At 52.8% G+C, this 19,710-nt stretch overlaps 1 protein-coding gene across 5 annotated transcripts in view; it reads left to right on the top strand.

Annotated features, from left to right (window-relative positions):
• The window catches only part of AXIN2 (axin 2), a 108,935-nt gene that overhangs the window by 69,993 nt on the left and 19,232 nt on the right, over window positions 1–19,710 (top strand). For 2 of the 5 annotated variants that reach the window (XM_055258910.2, XM_055258908.2), the window contains exons 1-3: window positions 5,753–5,951; window positions 8,688–9,618; window positions 17,860–18,000. In XM_055258910.2, the coding sequence (XP_055114885.2) occupies window positions 8,804–9,618; window positions 17,860–18,000 (956 nt within the window). In that variant the 5' untranslated portion in view covers window positions 5,753–5,951; window positions 8,688–8,803. Of the gene's footprint in view, window positions 1–5,752; window positions 5,952–6,550; window positions 6,608–7,166; window positions 7,469–8,687; window positions 9,619–17,859; window positions 18,001–19,710 lie in introns of those variants that run through there. The other 3 variants (XM_055258906.2, XM_055258907.2, XM_055258905.2) reach the window with 3 other exon arrangements.

Genomic DNA, 19,710 nt, shown 5'->3' with positions numbered 1-19,710 from the left:
TCGCCCAGGCTGGAGTGCAGTGGCATGATCTCGCCTCACTGCAACCTCTGCCTCCAGGGTTCAAACGATTCTCCTGCCTCAGCCTCCCGAGTAGCTGGGACTACAGGTGTCCGCCACCACACCAGGCTAATTTTTGTATTTTTAGTAGAGATGGGGTTTCGCCACGTTGGCCAGGCTGGTCTTGAACTCCCGACCTCAGCTGATCCGCCCACCTTGGGCTCCCAAAGTGCTGGGATTACAGGTGTGAGTCACTGCACCTGGCCTTGAAGATGGGATTTCTTAGGGAAACCTTACTTTTCCCCTTGTGGCTTCAAAATCTCCACCTTGGCATTCCCAGTCCCTCCTCTGCAAAGGGGAGAGGAAGTAGGTCCATTCCCCCTTAGGTGGATCGACTTCACGGAGATGCCCATGTAAATGGCTGCCACTCTAAAAGATGTGGGTCGAACTGTCCCAGATCAGGCTGTGGGTAGCCCAGCTGGCAGAGTCAAGGCAACCTACCTACAGGTAGGGGCTGGATGAAGCGTGCTTTAGAGGGATTTCAGACAGAAGCCCTGTTGTGATTCTTTTAGGAAAGTATCCCAGATTGTATGTATTAGTCCTGTTGTAAAAGTCAAGACCTCCAGATGGTCCTGCTCCCTCCAACTCAGCCAGCCCCACCCTGGGCCTCCTTACTATGGTGTGGAGGAAAAAGAGACTGGGCCAGGATTCAGGACCCCTCAGAAGTTCCAGCTCATCTCTGATACGGGCAAAGTGATCCTGGGGAAATCTCACTTTCTCTTTGCTTAATTTGTCCGATTTCTTTCTTTTTGTTCTGTTCTCTTCTCTTCTCTTCTTTTTCTTTTCTTCCTTGAAACAGAGTTTCGCTCTTGCTGCCCAGGCTGGAGTGCAATAGTGTGATCTCTGCTCAGTGCAGCCTCTGCCTCTCAGGTTCAGGCGATTCTCCTGCCTCAGCCTCCCAAGTAGCTGGGATTACAGGCATGTGTCACCATGCTCAGCTAATTTTTGTATTTTTAGTAAAGACAGGGTTTCACCATGTTGGACAGGCTGGTCTCGAACTCCTAACCTCAGGTGATCCGCCCACCTCAGCCTCCCAAAGTGCTGGGATTACAGGCGTGAGCCACTACACCCAGCCAATTTGTCTAGTTTCTTAAATGAAGGGTTGGAGTAGATAACACTTGAATGGCCCCTGGGCTTATTCCTTTCTGCATAGGACCGTCCTTGAAAGATGGTAGCAGGGCACAGCCTCCTTTATCTCCTTTAGGCCCCCTGTGGTCAGCCTCCTGGGGTCACACTTCCCCAGACTGTCGCTCCCAATGGACGGTATCTTTGCTTTGGAGATAGGGGGTTTCTTCCCAGAATAGGTAACAGGCTATTGAGGGAACAGAGTTACTCTGTGAAAATAACCACCATGTTCTGTTGTGTGTCCAGCTCTGTGCCAGGCGTTTATCGTATTGCTCAGGCTCACAACAGCCTTTGCAGGGGAGGTTTCCTCCAGTCTACAGGTGAACAAATGGAAACTCAGCGTGGTTAGGTAACCTCCAGTCTTAGGAAAGGTTACCTGTGTCTCTCTTCGCCTTCCTCCCCAAACAAACGTACATTGTCTAAGGCGGCACTTTTCCAAAGGAATAAAAGACAAAGTTACTGAATCTGAGAGAGCAATGTCCTGGGTCTCAGCTCCTCTGAAGTCCCAGCTGGTGTGACTTCCCCTCCACAGTGGTTTTTGTGGGGCTGACTAAAGGTCAGAGATCTGGCCAGATGCCTCCCAGGGAGCCCTTAGTCCTTGTTTTCTGGGATTCTAGGATTTCAACCCAGTATATAATTCCAGCAAAGAATCACTCTCTGCTTTATTAAACTTGTCTGCACTTAGGCAAAGTGGACTCTTTATCCTCTGTAGGGTTTTTCTTTAAAGGTGGAGCGGGGGGTGAGTGAGCATGTGCAGAAATCCATCACCTTGCTTTCCAGTTTCCAGGCAACCGTGCAGGATTACAACAAGTCACATGATAGCGCTGCTGCCAGGGACAAGGGGAAAATGGAAAACGTGCTATCTTGAGAAAGGGGCTGCTATAAGCACAGGACTTTGGATTCTCCTCTAGAAATATCATCAACAAGTAGTCAGAGACCCAGAGGCTAGAGAGAGGGCTTTCCAGCACTTGGTCCAGCCTCCTGCTGGGTGGGAAGTGTCCCACCAGATATAAAGCTGTAGGAAAGGGGACAGGCCAGGGGTGATGGTGGAGGGAGTCACTGCCCTAAGGTGACCCAAGCACCTGTTCTGGAAACCATGCTCTCAGAGGAGTTATTTTTTATTTATTTATTTTTATTTTTTTATTTTTTGAGACAGAGTTTGCTCTTGTTGCCCAGGCTGGAGTGCAATGGCACGATCTCGGCTCACCGCAACCTCTGTCTCCTGGGTTCAAGCAATTCTCCTGCCTCTGCCTCTCAAGTAGCTGGGATTACAGGCATGTGCCACCACGCCCGGCTAATTTTGTATTTTTAGTAGAGACAGAGTTTCTCCACGTTGGTCAGGCTGGTCTCGAACTCCTAACCTCAGGTGATCCGTCTGCCTTGGCCTCCCAAAGTGCTGGGATTACAGGCGTGAGCCACCGTGCCTGGCCCTCAGAGCAGTTTTTTTTTTTTTTTTTGAGACGGAGTCTGGCTCTGTCGCCCAGGCTGGAGTGCAGTGGTGCAATCTCGGCTCACTGCAAGCTCCGCCTCCCGGGTTCACGCCATTCTCCTGCCTCAGCCTCTCTGAGTAGCTGGGACTACAGGTGCCCGCCACCACGCCCAGCTAATTTTTTGTATTTTTAGTAGAAACGGGGTTTCATCATGGTCTCGATCTCCTGACCTCGTGATCCACCCGCCTCGGCCTCCCAAAGTGCTGGGATTACAGGCATGAGCCACCGTGCCCGGCCCTCAGAGCAGTTATTATTGACTGAGAAGATCCAAACCAAACCGGGCCTTGCTCTTGGGTCCCCTTCCCCTCCCCCGCTCCCACAGGCCCATAGCTGTCCACTGCCTCAGATCCCAGTCCCCTCTTGCTACGGTCGCAGCCATGGGATAATGAGGTTGTCCTTTGGTTAAAGTTGAGCCTACAGTGATTAGGGCTGGTTGGGGGAGGCAGTGACCGGTCAGTGGGGACAACTGGGAGGAGAGGAAAACCACCCATGAAGAGCAAGTTTCCACTTCCTTTTTGAAAACCTCCTTTTTCTGAACATTGTTTATTTTGATTTTAGATGTTTTGATTTTTCTCTCTCTCCCCCACCCCCTACATTTTGTGTGTGTGTGTGTCTGTGTGTGTGTGTGTGTGTGCGCCTTTACTGTTGTTTATACGGTAGACACTTTTATGGCAATCCATACTCCTCTGTCTACACTTCTGTTCCAGTAATAACACCCTCTGTGGCCTAAAGACTCCCTGGAACCACAGTGACAGTTTTACTCTTGGTACTCCTGGGGTGGCCAAAGGTGGTGGCTGTGTTCTTGGCCCTGGGCCAGCTCAGAGCTGGTGGCTAAGAGGGTCCATGGGCCACTGAACCCCCAGAATACCAGCAGGCCGGGGATTTTAGAGCCCGCTGGTTTCCTCACATCAGCAGTTGTCCTAAGGCAAAGATGAGTCATCGGGCCACACTCTTTCCCTGGCCTTCCTGGCTGGCTTCAGGGCCACATTTCAGAGCTGGTACTGCTGTCTTTATGCCAACCTGGCTGCCTGGGGTCGAGAGCCTGGAGGGACAGACCATGGGCACCGAGAGGCAGGTTTTGGGGAGGAGCTGCCACCTGTCATGGCACCCACGAGCCAGAGTCCAGCAGCATGGCTCGAAGAGCTTTCCAGTCCCTTGTCACACACAGCCCCTTACGCTGAGGGCAGGTGGCGCACAGTCCTGCAGCCTGCCCCTTTCCAGCAGATCATGGGTGATGGATCTTCCTCCTCTTTTTCTTTCTTTTTTTCTTTCTTTTTTTTTTTTTTTTGAGATGGAGTCTTGCTCTGCCGCCCAGGCTCACTGCAACCTTAACCTCCTGGGTTTAAATGATTCTCCTGCCTCAGCCTTCCGAGTAGCTGGGACTACAGGCGCCCACCACCATGCCTGGCTAATTTTTGTATTTTTAGTAGGGACAGGGTTTCACTATGTTGGCCAGGCTGGTCTTGAATGCCTGGCCTCAGGTGATCCGCCTGCCTTGGTCTCCCAAAGTGCTGGGATTACACTGAGCCACCACACCCAGCCTCTTCCTTCTCTTTTTCTGTGGATACCTAGATAGAGCCACAATTCTTTCATGTTTTAAAGTTCTGAAGGCCTAATGACAGGCCATCTCATATTTAAAAGGGCTCGTCATCCATTAAGTTGGAGAGTAAGAGCCTTGCACAGTTCTGAGGCAGGGACTCTGCCTTTCACTTCTTGGATCTCTTTGGTTCACACCTTTGTGTGTGTGTGTGTGTGTGTGTGTGTGTTTTTGAGGGAGTCTCGCTTTGTCACCCAGCCTGGTGTACAGTTGGCGCCATCTTGGCTCACTGCAACCCCCCATCTCCTAGGTTCAAGCGATTCTCCTGCCTCAGCCTCCCGAGTAGCTGGGACTACAGGCAAGTGCCACCACACCCGGCTGATTTTTGTATTTTTAGTAGAGACAGGGTTTCGCCATGTTGGCCAGGCTGGTCTCGAACTCCTGGCCTCAGATGATCCTCCAGCATGGGCCTCCCAAAATGCTGGGATTACAGGCGTGAGCCACCGTGCCTGGCCCTTTATGTTTTTTAAAAGGAAGAAAAGTTAATTATTCGCTCATAACATAAGGAATCATTCTATAGCAGCAGAAGAATAAATACATAATGCTCTGGGTTTGTGACATATTTTCTCATTTTAAGGGAGAAGAGAAGGTTGTGTGTGCCTTATAAACAAACGTTTTTGGGGAAATGTGGGAGAAATTCAAAGGTGACAATGGGGTGAGGAGTTTTCGATACATTAAAACGGCATGCATGCCTTGTCGTTTGGAGCGGGGAAAAAAGATATTCCATATCGGTTTAATATGTAACATATGGCAGAAGAGGGGGCTTTGGAAGAGTAACGGGTATGCAGTTGTTTGGGAGAGATGGCCAATGTGTGCCGCTATGAGGGTCTTATGCCCAGCAGGTTAGGAAGCTGGACCTAGATCTTCAGGTCACTGAGGTATACCTCCTAACTGGTGTTAGCACTCAGGCCTATACTGGCGGATTCACACTCCACTTTCACACATGCACAAACGCAATTCATCCACCAACTGCAGTCCTATATTTACCCGAACTCAGATGCACGTGCACAAGCGCGCACAGGCATGCACACGCCTCCAGCGGCTGGGCCCGAGTCCGCCCTATGACAGCGGGCCAGCCAACCCCAGGGCCAGAACTCCCTTTATAAAGTCCTCCAAGTCCAAATTCCCAGGGAAACTTGAATAGAGGTAGAAAAGCGTTTGATGATAGAAAAAAAAAAATTTGCTTGCTTGCAGTTCTTGCGATGGCCATAATGCTACAAGAAACTGTTGCATTCCAGAGCCTGGGAGAGCGAGGGCAGGCAGGGGGAGGAAGCGGGAGCAAAGAGGCCGGAGAACTTGAAAGAAGAAATCAGAACTCCGGCTGAGAACGCCCTCGGGGCCGCGGGGGGCTGGCAGGGGGCGGAGGAGAGGCCGGGGAAGGGTTAACGCGGGAGCGAAGCGTGCGGCGGGGGCGGGCCGGGGCGGGGCGGGGCGGGCGCCAGGGCGCTGTCCCTTTAAGGCGGGCGGCGCGGGCCGGCCGAGCGCGGCTGTGATTGGCGCGGCGGGATCACTGGCTCCGCGAGCCTGGCCCGGGGGAGTCGGCTGGAGCCGGCTGCGCTTTGATAAGGTCCTGGCAACTCAGTAACAGCTCGAGAGCCGGGAAATAAAAATAACCCCTCAGAGCGATGGATTTCGGGGCCGCCCGGCGGCCGAGGCGCCCGCCGAAGGCCCTGCTGTAAAAGGTGGGGGTGGAGGCTCGGCCCCAGCGGAGCCGCTTCAAAGAAAGCCCCCCTCGGACAGGGGGCGAGGTCGCACCGAGCCGCGGCGTGGGCGCAGGGGGCGGGAGGGGGCCCGGCCAGGCGGAGGCCGGGCCTGGAGGGGGACACGGGCGGGGCGGCCCTGCGGAGCGGCGGCCGGGCTACGGGGGGCTTCCCGGGGCGCGGCCGGCGCGTACCTCCCTTTCAGGACCGTGCGCTCGGCTCGCGCCTTTGAAGTGCACAGTTAAATCCACAGCGCAGTTTTTGTTGGAAGCGCCCGGAGGACATTTGGTGCGCCGAGTGACTGCTGGAAACAGGACCTGCGTTGAAAGCCGGGCCGGGAGGGGGCCGCAGGGGCCGGGGGCGGCCGCGGCGGGGGCGGAGGCCCGCTCGGATCTTTTGCATAAAAGGGGCGGCGGGGCGTGCCGTTCCCCCTCCCCGGCCGGTGGCTATAGCTCTGATCCCGGGATTGTTGTTTCCCGCACCCCCTCCCCCGCCGCGCGACTCCCCATGTTCCCTGACGCCGCGGCCGGCCCGGGGGGGCCCGGGGCTGCCGCCGCGAGCCGAGCCGGGGGCCGGGGCCGGGCCCCTGCCAGGGGCGCCTGCGAGGTCTCGCCGCGGAGCGCGCGCGGGGATCAATGGTGAGTGCCGAGGCCGAGGCGGCCGGGCGGCCCGCGCGCTTTGATGTGCGGGGCGGCCCTTTGAAGTTGGCAGGCGGGCTATTTCGGGGCGCGCTAGGGGCCGGCGCGGAGGGGAGCGGCGGACCTGGCGCCCAGCGTTCCGGGGGGGCTTGGCCGGGCAGCCCTGCGCCGGAGCCCCCTCCCCAGCGCGGGGATCGGGTTGGCGGGGGGCCCGGAGAGGGTACTTCTCCGAGTGGCGGCAGTGGCGGGGGCGGAGAAGGGGCAGATACCCCCCGGGGGTCGCGTCGCTGTCGCGGTTATGGATGTGAGTTGGGGTGTGAGTGCGCGCGGGAGTGCCTTTGGGAGGTGGGATGAAAGGGTAGCGGCGCCCCCCGCTTGCCCTCCCCCGCCCCCCGCCTCTCCTCCGCCCCATCCTCTCCTCCTACTTCTCTCCCCCCTCCCCTTCTCCCCTCCCTGCCGCGGGTCCGCGCTAAGGGGCCCACAGCGCTGGCAGAGGCTCAGTCTGCGCGCAGGACCGGCCCAAGTCCGGGGTGCTCGCGTCCCTCCTCCCGGCCCGGGCCCCGCGCCCCGCGCCCGTGGCCGCCCCGGCCCCTTTTGCGGAGAGGCAGAGACTCCGCGCGTCGCCATTTCTGGACTAGGCTGCTGCTTTCTGTGCTTTTTCTGCGGGCGCCTCTGCAAGCGGCGGCGCCGGGGACCGACCCCCCGCCCGGGCTTGGGGCGCTGCTGGCGCGTCCCGGGGCTCCGGCCTCGAGGTGTGCCTGCCGGGGCTCTGGAGGCGTTCGGTTGCATTTGGGCCGGGGGACCGGGCCGGAGGGGCTCGGAGGACATGAGAGCCCGGTCTCGGCGGCCTTCGTCTTCCAGGTAACGGGGCCGCTCCACCTCCCACCGCCCGGGTAGCGCGGTGCTAACGGCAGCCCCACTTCTCTATGGGCCGTGCCGCCCAGTCCCGCGGCTCGAGGCTCTGGTCGGGGTTAGCGTGCACCCATCCCAGATCCGGGGTCCCTGGCTTCTCGCCCGGGGTTGCACCCCGTTCCCCAGTCCGCCCCTACCCTTCTTAGTTTGATCCTTTCCGTGCTAGGGAAAGCAGCTTGTTTATTGGTTAGATAAGACTTTTTTCTCTGGAAAAAAGACAGGCTTGAAATCAGTAGAGTTTGGGATTCTTGGCACAGGCAGTAGTGGCGTGAGACGGTTGGTGATCCAGTTTTGTAGGTTTCGCGGCTCCGGGAGGTGGGTTGGGGGCACGGGGGCGACGGTTCCGAGGCTTCTCAGCTCTCACTCAAAGTTTGAAGATCAAAGTCTCCACTGAGTGAGTTGGTTTCTGGTTTGGGGGAGGTCAGGGAAGACAGAGGTGTTGACTGAGCTGGATTCTTGGCGGGGGTAAGGGGCGCGCAGCGAACACTCAAATCTGAGTTGGGGAGGGGGCGTTTGCATGCTGAATCTGGGAGTCCGGGAGCCCAATCCGCCTATGCTGGGCGGGCTTCTCTTGGGCCAGGATCTTCTGAATTTTTAAGGAGGAAGAGGGAGCGCAGAGGGAGGGGGTGGGTAGGGAGAATGGGAACCAGATGCCGGGGAAGGGCATGTTTGGAGCGCGAGTTATCTGTGCAGAGCCGAGTGGGGAAATATACCGAAATTGGTTTCACCTGCACACAGCCTAGCGGCTGGGAGTGCGCCTTTTTGGAGTTGATGGTATCGGGGGAGGGGAAGGGAGGGGAGGCGAGGCGCGGGCTGAGCTGCCCTGCGTGCGCCCTGGCCGGGTGGGTTTTTGGAAGGTTGTGTCTTACACCTCCGGTGTCCCCCTGCCGTCCCCAGCTCTTGCCTTCCTCTCACCTTCCCCGCCTCTTTCCCAACAGCTCCCTCCCACCCCCAACCCCGAAAAGTGTGCAGGGAGCTCAGATTTCGCCTTTGAAAAGCAGTGCCTGATACTTTAGATGAGCACCTCGCAGATAGCTGGGTTGCTTGATTTGAATTTGAGGAGTTGAAAAGCCTGTTTACTTTCTTGCTTTGATGTTGGGTAGATCTGGTTTTGATTAGATCAATACCCTTTTCTCTCTCCCCACCTTCCCCCTTCCTTTCTTTCCAGAGAGGAGGCTCAGATGAGCCCCTGCTGACTTGAGAGAGACAGAGAGACCACGCCGATTGCTGAGGGGAACTGGAAGAAGAAAAATTCCCAAACTCAGTGGGAAGAACTCCCTCACCATGAGTAGCGCTATGTTGGTGACTCGCCTCCCGGACCCCAGCAGCAGCTTCCGTGAGGATGCCCCGCGGCCCCCAGTGCCAGGGGAAGAAGGGGAGACCCCACCGTGTCAGCCAGGGGTGGGCAAGGGCCAGGTCACCAAACCCATGCCTGTCTCTTCCAACACCAGGCGGAACGAAGATGGGTTGGGGGAGCCGGAGGGGCGGGCATCTCCGGATTCCCCTCTGACTCGGTGGACCAAGTCCTTACACTCCTTGTTGGGCGATCAAGACGGTGCTTACCTGTTCCGAACTTTCCTGGAGAGGGAGAAATGCGTGGATACCTTAGACTTCTGGTTTGCCTGCAATGGATTCAGGCAGATGAACCTGAAGGATACCAAAACTTTACGAGTAGCCAAAGCGATCTACAAAAGGTACATTGAGAACAACAGCATTGTCTCCAAGCAGCTGAAGCCTGCCACCAAGACCTACATAAGAGATGGCATCAAGAAGCAGCAGATTGATTCCATCATGTTTGACCAGGCGCAGACCGAGATCCAGTCGGTGATGGAGGAAAATGCCTACCAGATGTTTTTGACTTCTGATATATACCTCGAATATGTGAGGAGTGGGGGAGAAAACACAGCTTACATGAGTAATGGGGGACTCGGGAGCCTAAAGGTCGTGTGTGGCTATCTCCCCACCTTGAACGAAGAAGAGGAGTGGACTTGTGCCGACTTCAAGTGCAAACTTTCGCCAACTGTGGTTGGCTTGTCCAGCAAAACTCTGAGGGCGACAGCGAGTGTGAGGTCCACGGAAACTGTTGACAGTGGATACAGGTAAGACTTGGACAGGGGCGGGTGGGCTGATGCTGTGGACTTTGCAGATGTTTTAAGTATGGTGGATGGATGGATGGATGGGTGTGCTGCAGAGACTGACAGGTCTGTTGAGAGTTAGGACTACTGGCCATGAACCCTTTTTGATCTTGCTTTTTGTTGTTGAAAGAGGGGGAAAGTGATGCACATACAGTAAATACCTGCAGTCTTCCAATGCTGACATCAAACAGTGGCAAGCAGTATTCACTAATGTGGGTTACTTATTATCCCGGGCTAGTGTCTCAGAAGAGGTTGAGAGAGAGAGAGGACAGCAGCTTTTGATGCCTCTGAGTCATCAGATCCACTAAGCGCCGGTTTTGGAAGGGGTCGCTTCACCACTAATCAGTAGAGGGTGGAATTAATATGGCTAGGGAGGCAGCTGGGTTGTGGTGGAGGCACAGGAAATAATATGTGCACCCATTGAGGGGTAAGTGGGATTTTTTTTTTTGAACTTCTCTGTTAAGATAAGAGCCAGCAATTGACTTAACTGAGCTTGTGGTTCCCTTTGTAGAATTAGATATTTACCCAGCAAGAAAGGCCTCTAACTAGGGAAGGTCCTGTGACTTTCCCGACTGAAGGACCCTTAAGTTTAGAGCCTGCTGGCATATTAATCCAGGTTTTAAATGCTCATGAGTCCGAGGGTCAGACTTCAGTTGATTATTTTGTTAGTGCTGATGGAGAAGAGATTTTGGCCCGGGAGTACTGGGGCCCTGGAGTACTTTCTCTTTGAGGCTTCAAAGACAAATAGTTCTTTGCAGAATGGCCAAGTCTTAAGATTCTTGACCTTTGGAGGCAACTTCAGACCTCTTGTTAGAATGAGTTTTTCTGTTTTCTCCCCTCCTCCCGACTTCCAAATATCCGAAACGAGAAATGAGCCTCTTAATTCTGGGGTGTGGTTTATGACAGGCAGGGGATGGGGCTGCACTTGACTGCTCTCAGAATGGTTTATCTTGCCCTCTGTGTGGATCTCTCTGTGTGTTAGGGGCCCAGGATGCGATCTGATAGCTGCCTCTGGATTTCCCTTTCTCTGTAGGGTGTGGTCTCCAGTGCCCAGCAGCAGGAAGAGAGGTGGGCACCAGATGGTTGATCTTGAGCCTCTCGGGGTGGCCAGGTCTTAGCCTAGCGGGCCATGATTTTAGGGGGCGGCCGAGAGTTGATTGTTGGCGAGGTGGGGAAGGGCTTGTTCTCCAACCACCAGGGGGCGCGCTTGTGGCTTGGGAACCAGTTTTACTCAAGACATCTGGTCTACACCTAAGTGTGAACCAGGTTGACTTTTGCAAGGAAGCACAGGTTCCAGGGAGGTGTTTCAGCGTCTTTATGCTTATGGAGTCAGGTTGTCTGGGAGGAAGATCTTGGGTCTGGCCTCTGCAGTAGGTCAGTCGCTGGGCACCTGCTACGCCTGCCCACCCCATTGTGAGACCATTTGGGTAAGCCTCTGGCGCTGGCCTCCTTGCCCTCTAGCCTGGCAGCCAGAGCTGAGACTACTTAAGGGCCATGGTAAAGGCTGCTTCTCCAGGGGCCTCCTGACTGGGGCTTCTGTGTCTCCCACTGTCGGGACCGGAGTGTCACCTTCGTAAATAGCACAGTGTGTGGTTTTGGATGCCCTCCCGAGGCAGGACTCTGCTGTGAACCCTCCCCTTTGTGGGTGGGCAGTTGAGACCCAGCCTGGGCTTGCCTCATGTGGGATATTACCAGGATTCAACTCATGAAGCTTTTGTGATCCAGAAGGCAGGGACAGAAGCTCCTGTTTTCCAGGGCTGCCTTCTTGGCTGTGAACTGTGGACATCATTGATAAAGAGGTGACAGCTTGTCATTGACCTGAGAGTTTCCATACTAGATTCATGTGTGCCTTCTCCCACTGTTGGGTTGAGACGAAGCATCTTAAAGGACTCTCTGAAGCTCATATGTCTTAACTGGGCATATTTAAAGAGAATTTAAGACATAGCCAGGTGATCTAACATCATTTTAACGTGTAAGATATTCGAGTGTGTGCACAGTATATGGAAAGGTCTGCTGACTCCTTATTCAAAGGCTTGCATTCCAGCCCGGTCCACCACTTACTACCTGGGTGTTGAAGCCTTTCTGAACTGCATGTGCCCATCTGTAAAATGGGTGGGCACCACTCCTTCTGTCTGTGTCATAGGATCGTTATTAGGACCAAAATAATAAACATGAAAGCCTTTTGTAGAGAGAAACGTTTTGAACAGCCGCAAAGTGTTATAATTAGTATAATTAGTAATGATGATGTAAATAGGGCAACCAGGTTGAGATGTCACTTTTAAAGGGTGACTCTTGGCCTAGCCCATTTTCCATTGTAAGGTTTTAGAGTGGCCCCCTGTCCCCCATGCCTCAACTTTCTTGTTGAACTGAAGTCTGTTTTTCCAGCTAGTTCTTGGAATGTAGAGATCCCATCTAAGGTTTAAGTTCCCCCCTTCCCTCCCCCGCACACTCACTCATTCTGCAGAGTACCTGACATCTGGGATGGGCTTAATAAGTTAGTAAAATGAATGAAACAGAAACGTCAGTCCTGCTGAGGAGGGTCTTTCTTCATCAGCTGCTGAGGAGCGGTCTTGGCAGCCGGATGCCTGGGGCACTGACCAGGCTTTGCAAGCCCTGTGTTTACCTCGGGCACTCAAAGGAGCCTCGTTTTTAACGACTTGTTTGTGTCCTTACTGATTTGGTGTCAGGTTTAATATAAATAGTTGGGGCGGAAGAGCAGGAATTATCCTCAGAGGGCAGGACTCTGGTCTGAGTGGTTGAGGGGGATGCCTGGGCTTTTGACGTTGGCTATAAATAACCTAGAGCAAAAGCAACTTGTTGGTAGGAGCACGTGTAAAATCCCCGGCACACAGACACACACACGCGCAGTGTCGGCACACAGACACACACACGCACAGTGTCGGCACACAGACACATACACGCACAGTGTCGGCACACAGACACACACACGCACAGTGTCGAGGTGTGTGCAAAGGGGGGTTGTGGGATTAGGCACTGGGCCCAGCATTTATTTTGGGGAGGAGAATACGGTGCTGGGTGCACAGAGCCCTCCCTATGTCCTCGCCTTTCTGCACGGGCCCTTGTGTGTCCTGCCCAAGATGGGGCTCATCTGCCTCCCATTGGGCCCTCTGCTCTGGCCTCCCTTAAAAGAAGTCGGGCCCAGCAGATGGCCCTCTGCTGGCTCTGAGTGCTGCTTCCAGTTCTCTGAAAGAACTCGCTGATGAGGCCCGTTTTTGTGCGGAGCCATTGGAATCAAGCTTGGCTTCAATTATCAAAGAAAATGATGCCATAGGAAAGATATGCTGGAAGCAGTAGTCCACAATTAGAGGATGGAAGCTCTGGTGAGGGCAGTTTGCTAAGATCCACTTGTAAAAGTTTGCCTGTTTTCAAAAGGCCCCTTTGCCCAGTGCTGTGGGAGTCCTGGCCCCTTGCCGAGTGTCCCTTGATCTTGCCTTAGAAAATGCTTGTTGAAGAGGGTATTGCCTTTTGGGCAGTGACCTTGTGAGTAAATTTTCAGAGGGCTCTTGGAAAGCCCTGGACGCACAGACTTAGAAGCACATACTTTTGAAGTTGCATTGTTTTGAGAAGGGAACGTGAGGAGGGAGGAGGAAGAGGAGGAGGAGGAGAAGGAGGAGGACTCCTTATGGTCAGTTCTGTCAGGTCAGTTCTGTGCTCCCTGTGTGGAGGCTCCCCGCTGGTATATGGGGAGGGGCAGGGCCACAGCATCTCATTAAGGGGAGATAAGAACAGGACAGGGGAAAACAGAAAGCAGCCAGCACCTCCTTTCCCTGAAGGTTCCGGGGGTCTCTGCCACCTGCAGGCTGAAAACCCTTTGCTTACTGAGGTTGCAAACCAGGTCTGTGGATGTGAGGCCGATGCAAAAGCTGCGGCATAGGCCTCTACTCTGTGTAGGAATTTAAAATCCTTGCAGCAACTGGAAGCACAACAGTCCTGAAGAAATGAAGCATCTGGGTACAATTACTGTAGCATGGTTTGAGTTTCTCCCCCCCCCCCCTTTTTTTTAAAGTAATCACAAGAAAACAGCCCCACTCCGTTTTCTTAAAATTATGTGGCACTTTTGACAAAGGTCTGGGTTCTGAAATACTGAGTCTCTGCCTCTCCCCACAACCCTGCCTCCTTTCTCTGCCCCGTCTTGTTATGATTGTAGGACAATCCAAGTACTTTATTGCAGTCAACTGAGTTAAGAGCAGTATATTCCATTTTTAATTACTGGTCACACAGTAGTCCTCTATTTTGGAAGTGAAGGGAGACAAGTTTATTTTGGGATCCATGTGTTAAACAACAAGTGCAAAGCTGTGTGAGCACACATAGGGTTTGAGTTAGGTGTCTTTTTTGCTGGGAGGAAGGAATTTTCTATTGAGTCATTTTCTCCCCACAGAGGTTGAAGTATAGCTCTTACACTGGAGACATGGTTGATGTGTTAATACCACCAAGATAGCAGGACTGAAGGCATGGAAGAAAGAGTGTTTGAATGCTATTTAAGGCTGTTTTGGCTTTTTTGGTGTTGCACCATGCCTGTTAAACTAAAAAACTTTTCCAGCGACCCATCTGATGGTCTTAGGTCCTTTAAGGAGAGTCAACAAGGTTTTGAGTCCCTGCCACGTGCCACTCACTACTTTCAGCATTGGAGATTCGTGTGAGGACAGGGCTGTCCCTCATGGAGCTTACAGTCTGGTTTCACAGGACAGGTGTTCAACATGGAAACACCAGTGCCCAGTCATTGTAAATCATGATAAAGATGATGAAGGAAATTAGGGTAGTTGAGAAAATAGGAGCTCTCTGGTTTTTTTGTTTTTGTTTTTGAGATGGAGTTTCACTCTTGTTGCCCAGGCTAGCGTGCAACGATGTGATCTCTGCTCACCACAACCTCTGCCTCCCGGGTTCAAGCGATTCTCCTGCCTCAGCCTCCCGAGTAGCTGGGATTACAGGCATGCGCCACCACGCCCGGCTAATTTTGTATTTTTAGTAGAGACGGGGTTTCTCCATGTTGGTCAGGCTGGTCTCGAACTCCCGACCTCAGGTGATCCACCCATCTCGGCCTCCCAAAGTGCTGGGATTACAGGTGTGGGCCACCGTGCCTGGCTGGAGCTCTCTGCTTTTGTTGGCACTTGGTTTTTTCTTGGAATTTTCCTGTGATTTCCCCCAAATTCCTGTGCCTTTGTTGGTTCATTTGGAGGACCCCAGAACTTGGTGCAGAGGCCATGATCCAACTGCCTGCTCTTCAGGTGGGTGCCCACGTCTGGAGGGGTTGTGACTCAGCCCAGCAGCAAGCATTGCAGCCAAGCCGGCAGCAGTGCCCAGCCTCTGACTTCTGGTCCCTACTGAGCGTTTACAGAATGGCCTCATCACTGGATTCCTAACAACAGGAAAAGGCCCCAAGGAAGTCATCTTGTGCATCCTGCTTCAAGGCAGTATCCACGCCTCACTTACGCACCCAGATGGCTGGGCACTTTGGCTTGTTTTAAAGACTTGGGTGATTTCACAGCCTGTCCCCACCTACTTTATGGATTTCCTCTGACCATTTAGAAGTATTTTTTTCTTTCTGACTTTTGAAGCCCATTTCCCCTTGTTCTTCCTTTAGTGGGGATGCTGAGCAGAGAGTCCCCCTTCTCAACTACGAGGCCTTTTTCACTGAATCAACCTTCTCTTCTCCAGAAGAATGAACTGTTCTTTTTACTCTCACTACTCCTCTCTGCCCTTGGTGTTGGGGAATTCCAGATTGAGGACACACGGACCAGGAGGAAGGCCTGCAAGATCTTACCATTCTCATTTAATCTTCACCAAAAAATCCCAGGAGGTCGTGAGACTTTCTGCCCTGTACAGATATGAGAACAGGGTCAGAGTGTCCAAGTGACAGTCACAAGTCACTTGGTCAAAAGTGTTGAGGGGTTCATGTGCAGCGCTCCTGGTCTGCACCTTCTGGTCAGTTCTATGCCTACAGCATATCTCTAAGATCTGACTTGATGCAGTCTGACAGGATCAAGGGCACAGCTGTGGTCCAGCTCCCCTGGCCAAGTCTGACAAGGCCTTTGGCCCACGTGGTGCTAAGTTACCTCCTTCGGTGGTTGTGATGATTACAGGGGTCCCTTCTGGCTTAAAAAGTTTATGGCCCTGTAACTTTTTGTGTTTGTTTGGTGACTCCAACAAGCGCGAACTCCTTAAAGGCAGAGACTGCCTCTCCCACCTTCTTTTCCATCCCACCATCCCCTGTTGAGACAGACCCTCACACCAAATTGTGGCGGTGGCTTCCCCCAGGGCTCCCTGCCTGTACCTACCCCTCCTTTCCGTCCAGCCTGGTGACAGACCTCGGGTCCTATGTGCTGATGCGAATGCTTTCTCCCTGCCGGTCCCCTGGCACCCCTGCTGTCCCCTGGCCTCCTGGCCCCTCCCCATCCAGTTAAGACAGGACTCTGACCTTGCACTGAAGACCTATGTCCTTTGCCAGGCCTTCTTAGCCTGGCTAATTAGACCCCTCTCTCTCCCTAGTCTAGGGAGAGCTTTTCACTACCTTTCCCTTTACCCAGTCCTGGGTGTCATCTCCTCAAATTCCTGCTCATCCATGAGTCCCATCTGTCCCAGGGAGTCCCCATTAGTCCCATCAGTCCCATCTGTCCCAGGGAGTCCCCATTAGTCCCATCAGTCCCGTCTGTCCCAGGGAGCCGTCCCCAACCGTCCCTCCTAGAAATGTTCTATCCATCATCTGGGTTACCTACACTAAGTCATCCTTCCCTTTTTATTCTATGAGAACTTGGAAACATGTTGAGTCTAGTCTTTGTATTGGGAGGCAGTCTGATTGAGAGCCACGTGACTCAATCCATGCCCACCAGTTCCAGCTGTGTGATCTGGGCAGGCTGCTGGAATTCTGGACTCCAAGGGCCTCATCTGTAGAATGGGCACAGTCCAGTGCTCCTTCTCCCCTCCTCGTGGGCCTGTGATAACACTGAGTGTACCTCCCTCATGACACCCCTACAGTATGGTGACATGCCCCCACCTGGCCATGGGTGCCGGGAGACCAGAGTTCAGCGCGCAGCAAGTGAGTAGGAGCTTGGTGAACATGTGCAGGCAGCTGACTGTCACCTTTCTGGGTCCTTTTCATTTGCCAACCCCACGGCCATCTTTACAGACCAGCTGCTGTGGACTAATAGAATATATTCTCTTTTCTGAGCCTTTCTTTTCTCCCTCACTTGATTTCTTTGCTGCTGGCATAGACTTGGTGGGACCAGTGGAGGATGCCAGAGTCTTTGTAAACAGGCCTCCTGCGACTTCAGGCCTTAGCGTGGTCCCTTCCTGCAGCCTGCCGACCTATCTGCCCCTTCCCCCTACTTAAGCCCCTCACTGGTGACACAAGAGGAATGCGGCCCAGCAGGAGATGTGCACACTGGTAGTTCTGGAAGGAGATCAAGAGGGTGAAATGAGGAGCCAGAGGCCATTGAAACAAAAGGGCTGGAGACACCGGAGGAGGGGCCTGGGCCTTCCTTTGAAACAGCTGGGTTGCTCATTTCAATCCTGCTGCACTAGCCAGCCCTGGGGAGAGGAAGCTGGGGGTGGGGGAAGGGGCATGGCAATGGCTCATGGCAGAGCTCACAGGTGGGATTGGAGTCCTGAACGTTGTCTTGAACTTTTCTGTCCCATCTGTCCAGCTCACTGTGGGCCCAGGGTCAAAGTGAGAAGGCCACATGCCTCTAGCTGTTGGCATCTCTGGACTGGGCTAACAGACCCCAGACAAGGAGTTTGGATACTTAAGATGTCTTGGGGCCCTGAAATTGTATTCTTCGGTGCAGGATTGGATAGGGAGGTGGAGCGGAGAAAGATATTTCATCTTCACTGACTCGTTCCCCTCTTCTATTCCATGGCCTCCTCTCCTAAAGCAGAGTCCAGTTCCTTCCTCTAAGTGCATTTAGAGCTTCACAGGATCCCCTGGGCTGCCTCTGGAATACCCTCTGCCCTGGCAGACCCACCACTGGGGGCAGAGGAACCAGCTTGCTTTCCCCAGGGTGAGCCGGTGGCTCAGGAGGCCTCCCTTTTGTGGCCCCTGCTTTCTGCCCAGGTGAGCAACTGGACCTGGGCAGCAGGTTGGCATTGAGCACATTGTGGGATGGTGCGCTGGGTTGTCCTGGGGTCACCTGATGACCTGGGTTTCTGGTGAGGGTCAGTGACTGAACCACTTTTGTGCTTTGCCCATAGGTCCTTCAAGAGGAGCGATCCTGTTAATCCTTATCATGTAGGTTCTGGCTATGTCTTTGCGCCAGCCACCAGCGCCAACGACAGTGAGATATCCAGCGATGCGCTGACGGATGATTCCATGTCCATGACGGACAGCAGTGTGTGAGTATCCTGGCCGCCCTTCCGTAGGCTTGCTTGGGAGTCGATACCACCTGGGCAGTTAGCCAGAATCGTCTGTCATCCTCAGCTGGCTTTGCAGACCCCACCTGTGCATGTATGGACATCGGTTGGGTGGGAGGGGAGTATGACAAGGCTATGGTGCTGGTTAAGGAGGATGACGTGGTCATCTGGGTAGGGTAAAGCTTAGAACTTTGAAAGTTGGGAGGATATTGTAACAGAAGAAAAACTAAAGGACAGTAGAAGATTAGGATGAGTGAATATTTATAGATTCCTTGAGTTTAAAAAACCTTCTTCTGGTTGTCATCATCTGGTTGTCCCTGTAGGAACAGTTGCTTGGCTGGTCCAGAAACCCAGGTATCCTGTCTGTAGAACCAACAGCTGGGAGACAAGGTGGCATTAGAAGGGTCTGTGTTCAGGTATTCATTGTTTTTGGAGGAAAAGGCATTGCAAGTGGGGGTGAGAAAGCCAGAAATCTCTAAAGAGCCACAGTGTGTAATGTTCCGCATTGTTTTGTTTTTAAATGGACATTGTTTATTCAGTAAGTGTGGGTGGAGTGTTAGATACTCTGTGTTAGATACTGAGGACCCTAAGTAGGGGCTCTCTCCAAAGTAGTGTCTGATCTGGATCTTTGGCAGACAGCCTTTGATTTTTGAAAGTAACCCAAGACATTGGCGTGGTCTGATGAGGTCAGAAGGCCCTTAGTCAAGGTAACATTTTGAATTTTAGGTCATCTGATGTCAAGTCATGGCAATCTCTGTGGATGGACAGCAGTGATCCTCAGTGAGTCTCATGAGGAGGGATGTGTAGCTGTGGCCTGGGTATCCCTGTCTCCGGCCGTCCTTTGAGGTTTTGGTTCAGGAGACCCAGAGTGGAGCCTGGGGATGGGGGGATGGGTGAAATTCCCCAAAGGCTTCTCACCCAATACCCGATTGAGATTCGTTGTTCCAGAAATGGTCTTTGAAAGCTTTTCAATGTTTTGGAGTCAGAATTTCACCTGCTAAGGGAATAATTTTGAAAGGCAAACCCATTGAACCGTGTAAGTTCTGGCACACTTATTTAGAGTTTGTTCCTTTTAGCTTCCTAAAACTGGACCATCTATTCTTCCAGTTTGTTTGAAACTATCTGGTTTTTATTGGCCAATGTCCTGTTGCCTGGCCTGTGGCATGGGACCAATTGGAGGGAAAGTTGATGAGGTGAGTTTGGGAACCTACCATTTATTTTGCTGGTGGCTTTTATTGTGTTACCTCAAATTCCCTTGTTAGTAAAGGGAGAGAGATCCTCAAGGTGAAAGTTTGAATTTTAATAAAAATAGCATTTTGGCATTAGTACACATCTTTCATCCAATATGGAAACAGGAAAGTACACATCTTTTCATCCAATATGGAGATATGAGAAGTTTCACAGAAGTGAGTTTTCCATATTGACTGAACTTTCGGTATCCATACTTGAAAAAATTATGCTTTGATAATTTTTTGGTGGACATATTTCTTAGATTTTGCTCTGTCATTATTGAATAGTATTAGGGCATAATTTATCTCTCAGTTATCCAAATAATATCAAGATCTGTTTGTGTACTTTGTTGTGGTATTTCTCTCATAGGCAATGAGGGTGCATAAGGTTATCTGACCCTTTCCCCTTTGAAAAGTTTCTCTTTTCTCTTTTCATTCTCCCTGCTGTCTGTGTGCTTGCTTC

Source organism: Symphalangus syndactylus, chromosome 20 (genome assembly GCF_028878055.3).
Source record: "Symphalangus syndactylus isolate Jambi chromosome 20, NHGRI_mSymSyn1-v2.1_pri, whole genome shotgun sequence".
Classification (NCBI taxonomy): domain Eukaryota; kingdom Metazoa; phylum Chordata; class Mammalia; order Primates; family Hylobatidae; genus Symphalangus; species Symphalangus syndactylus.
The sequence above is the reverse complement of the archived record's forward strand: the minus strand, read 5'-3'. Positions and strand labels throughout refer to the sequence as shown.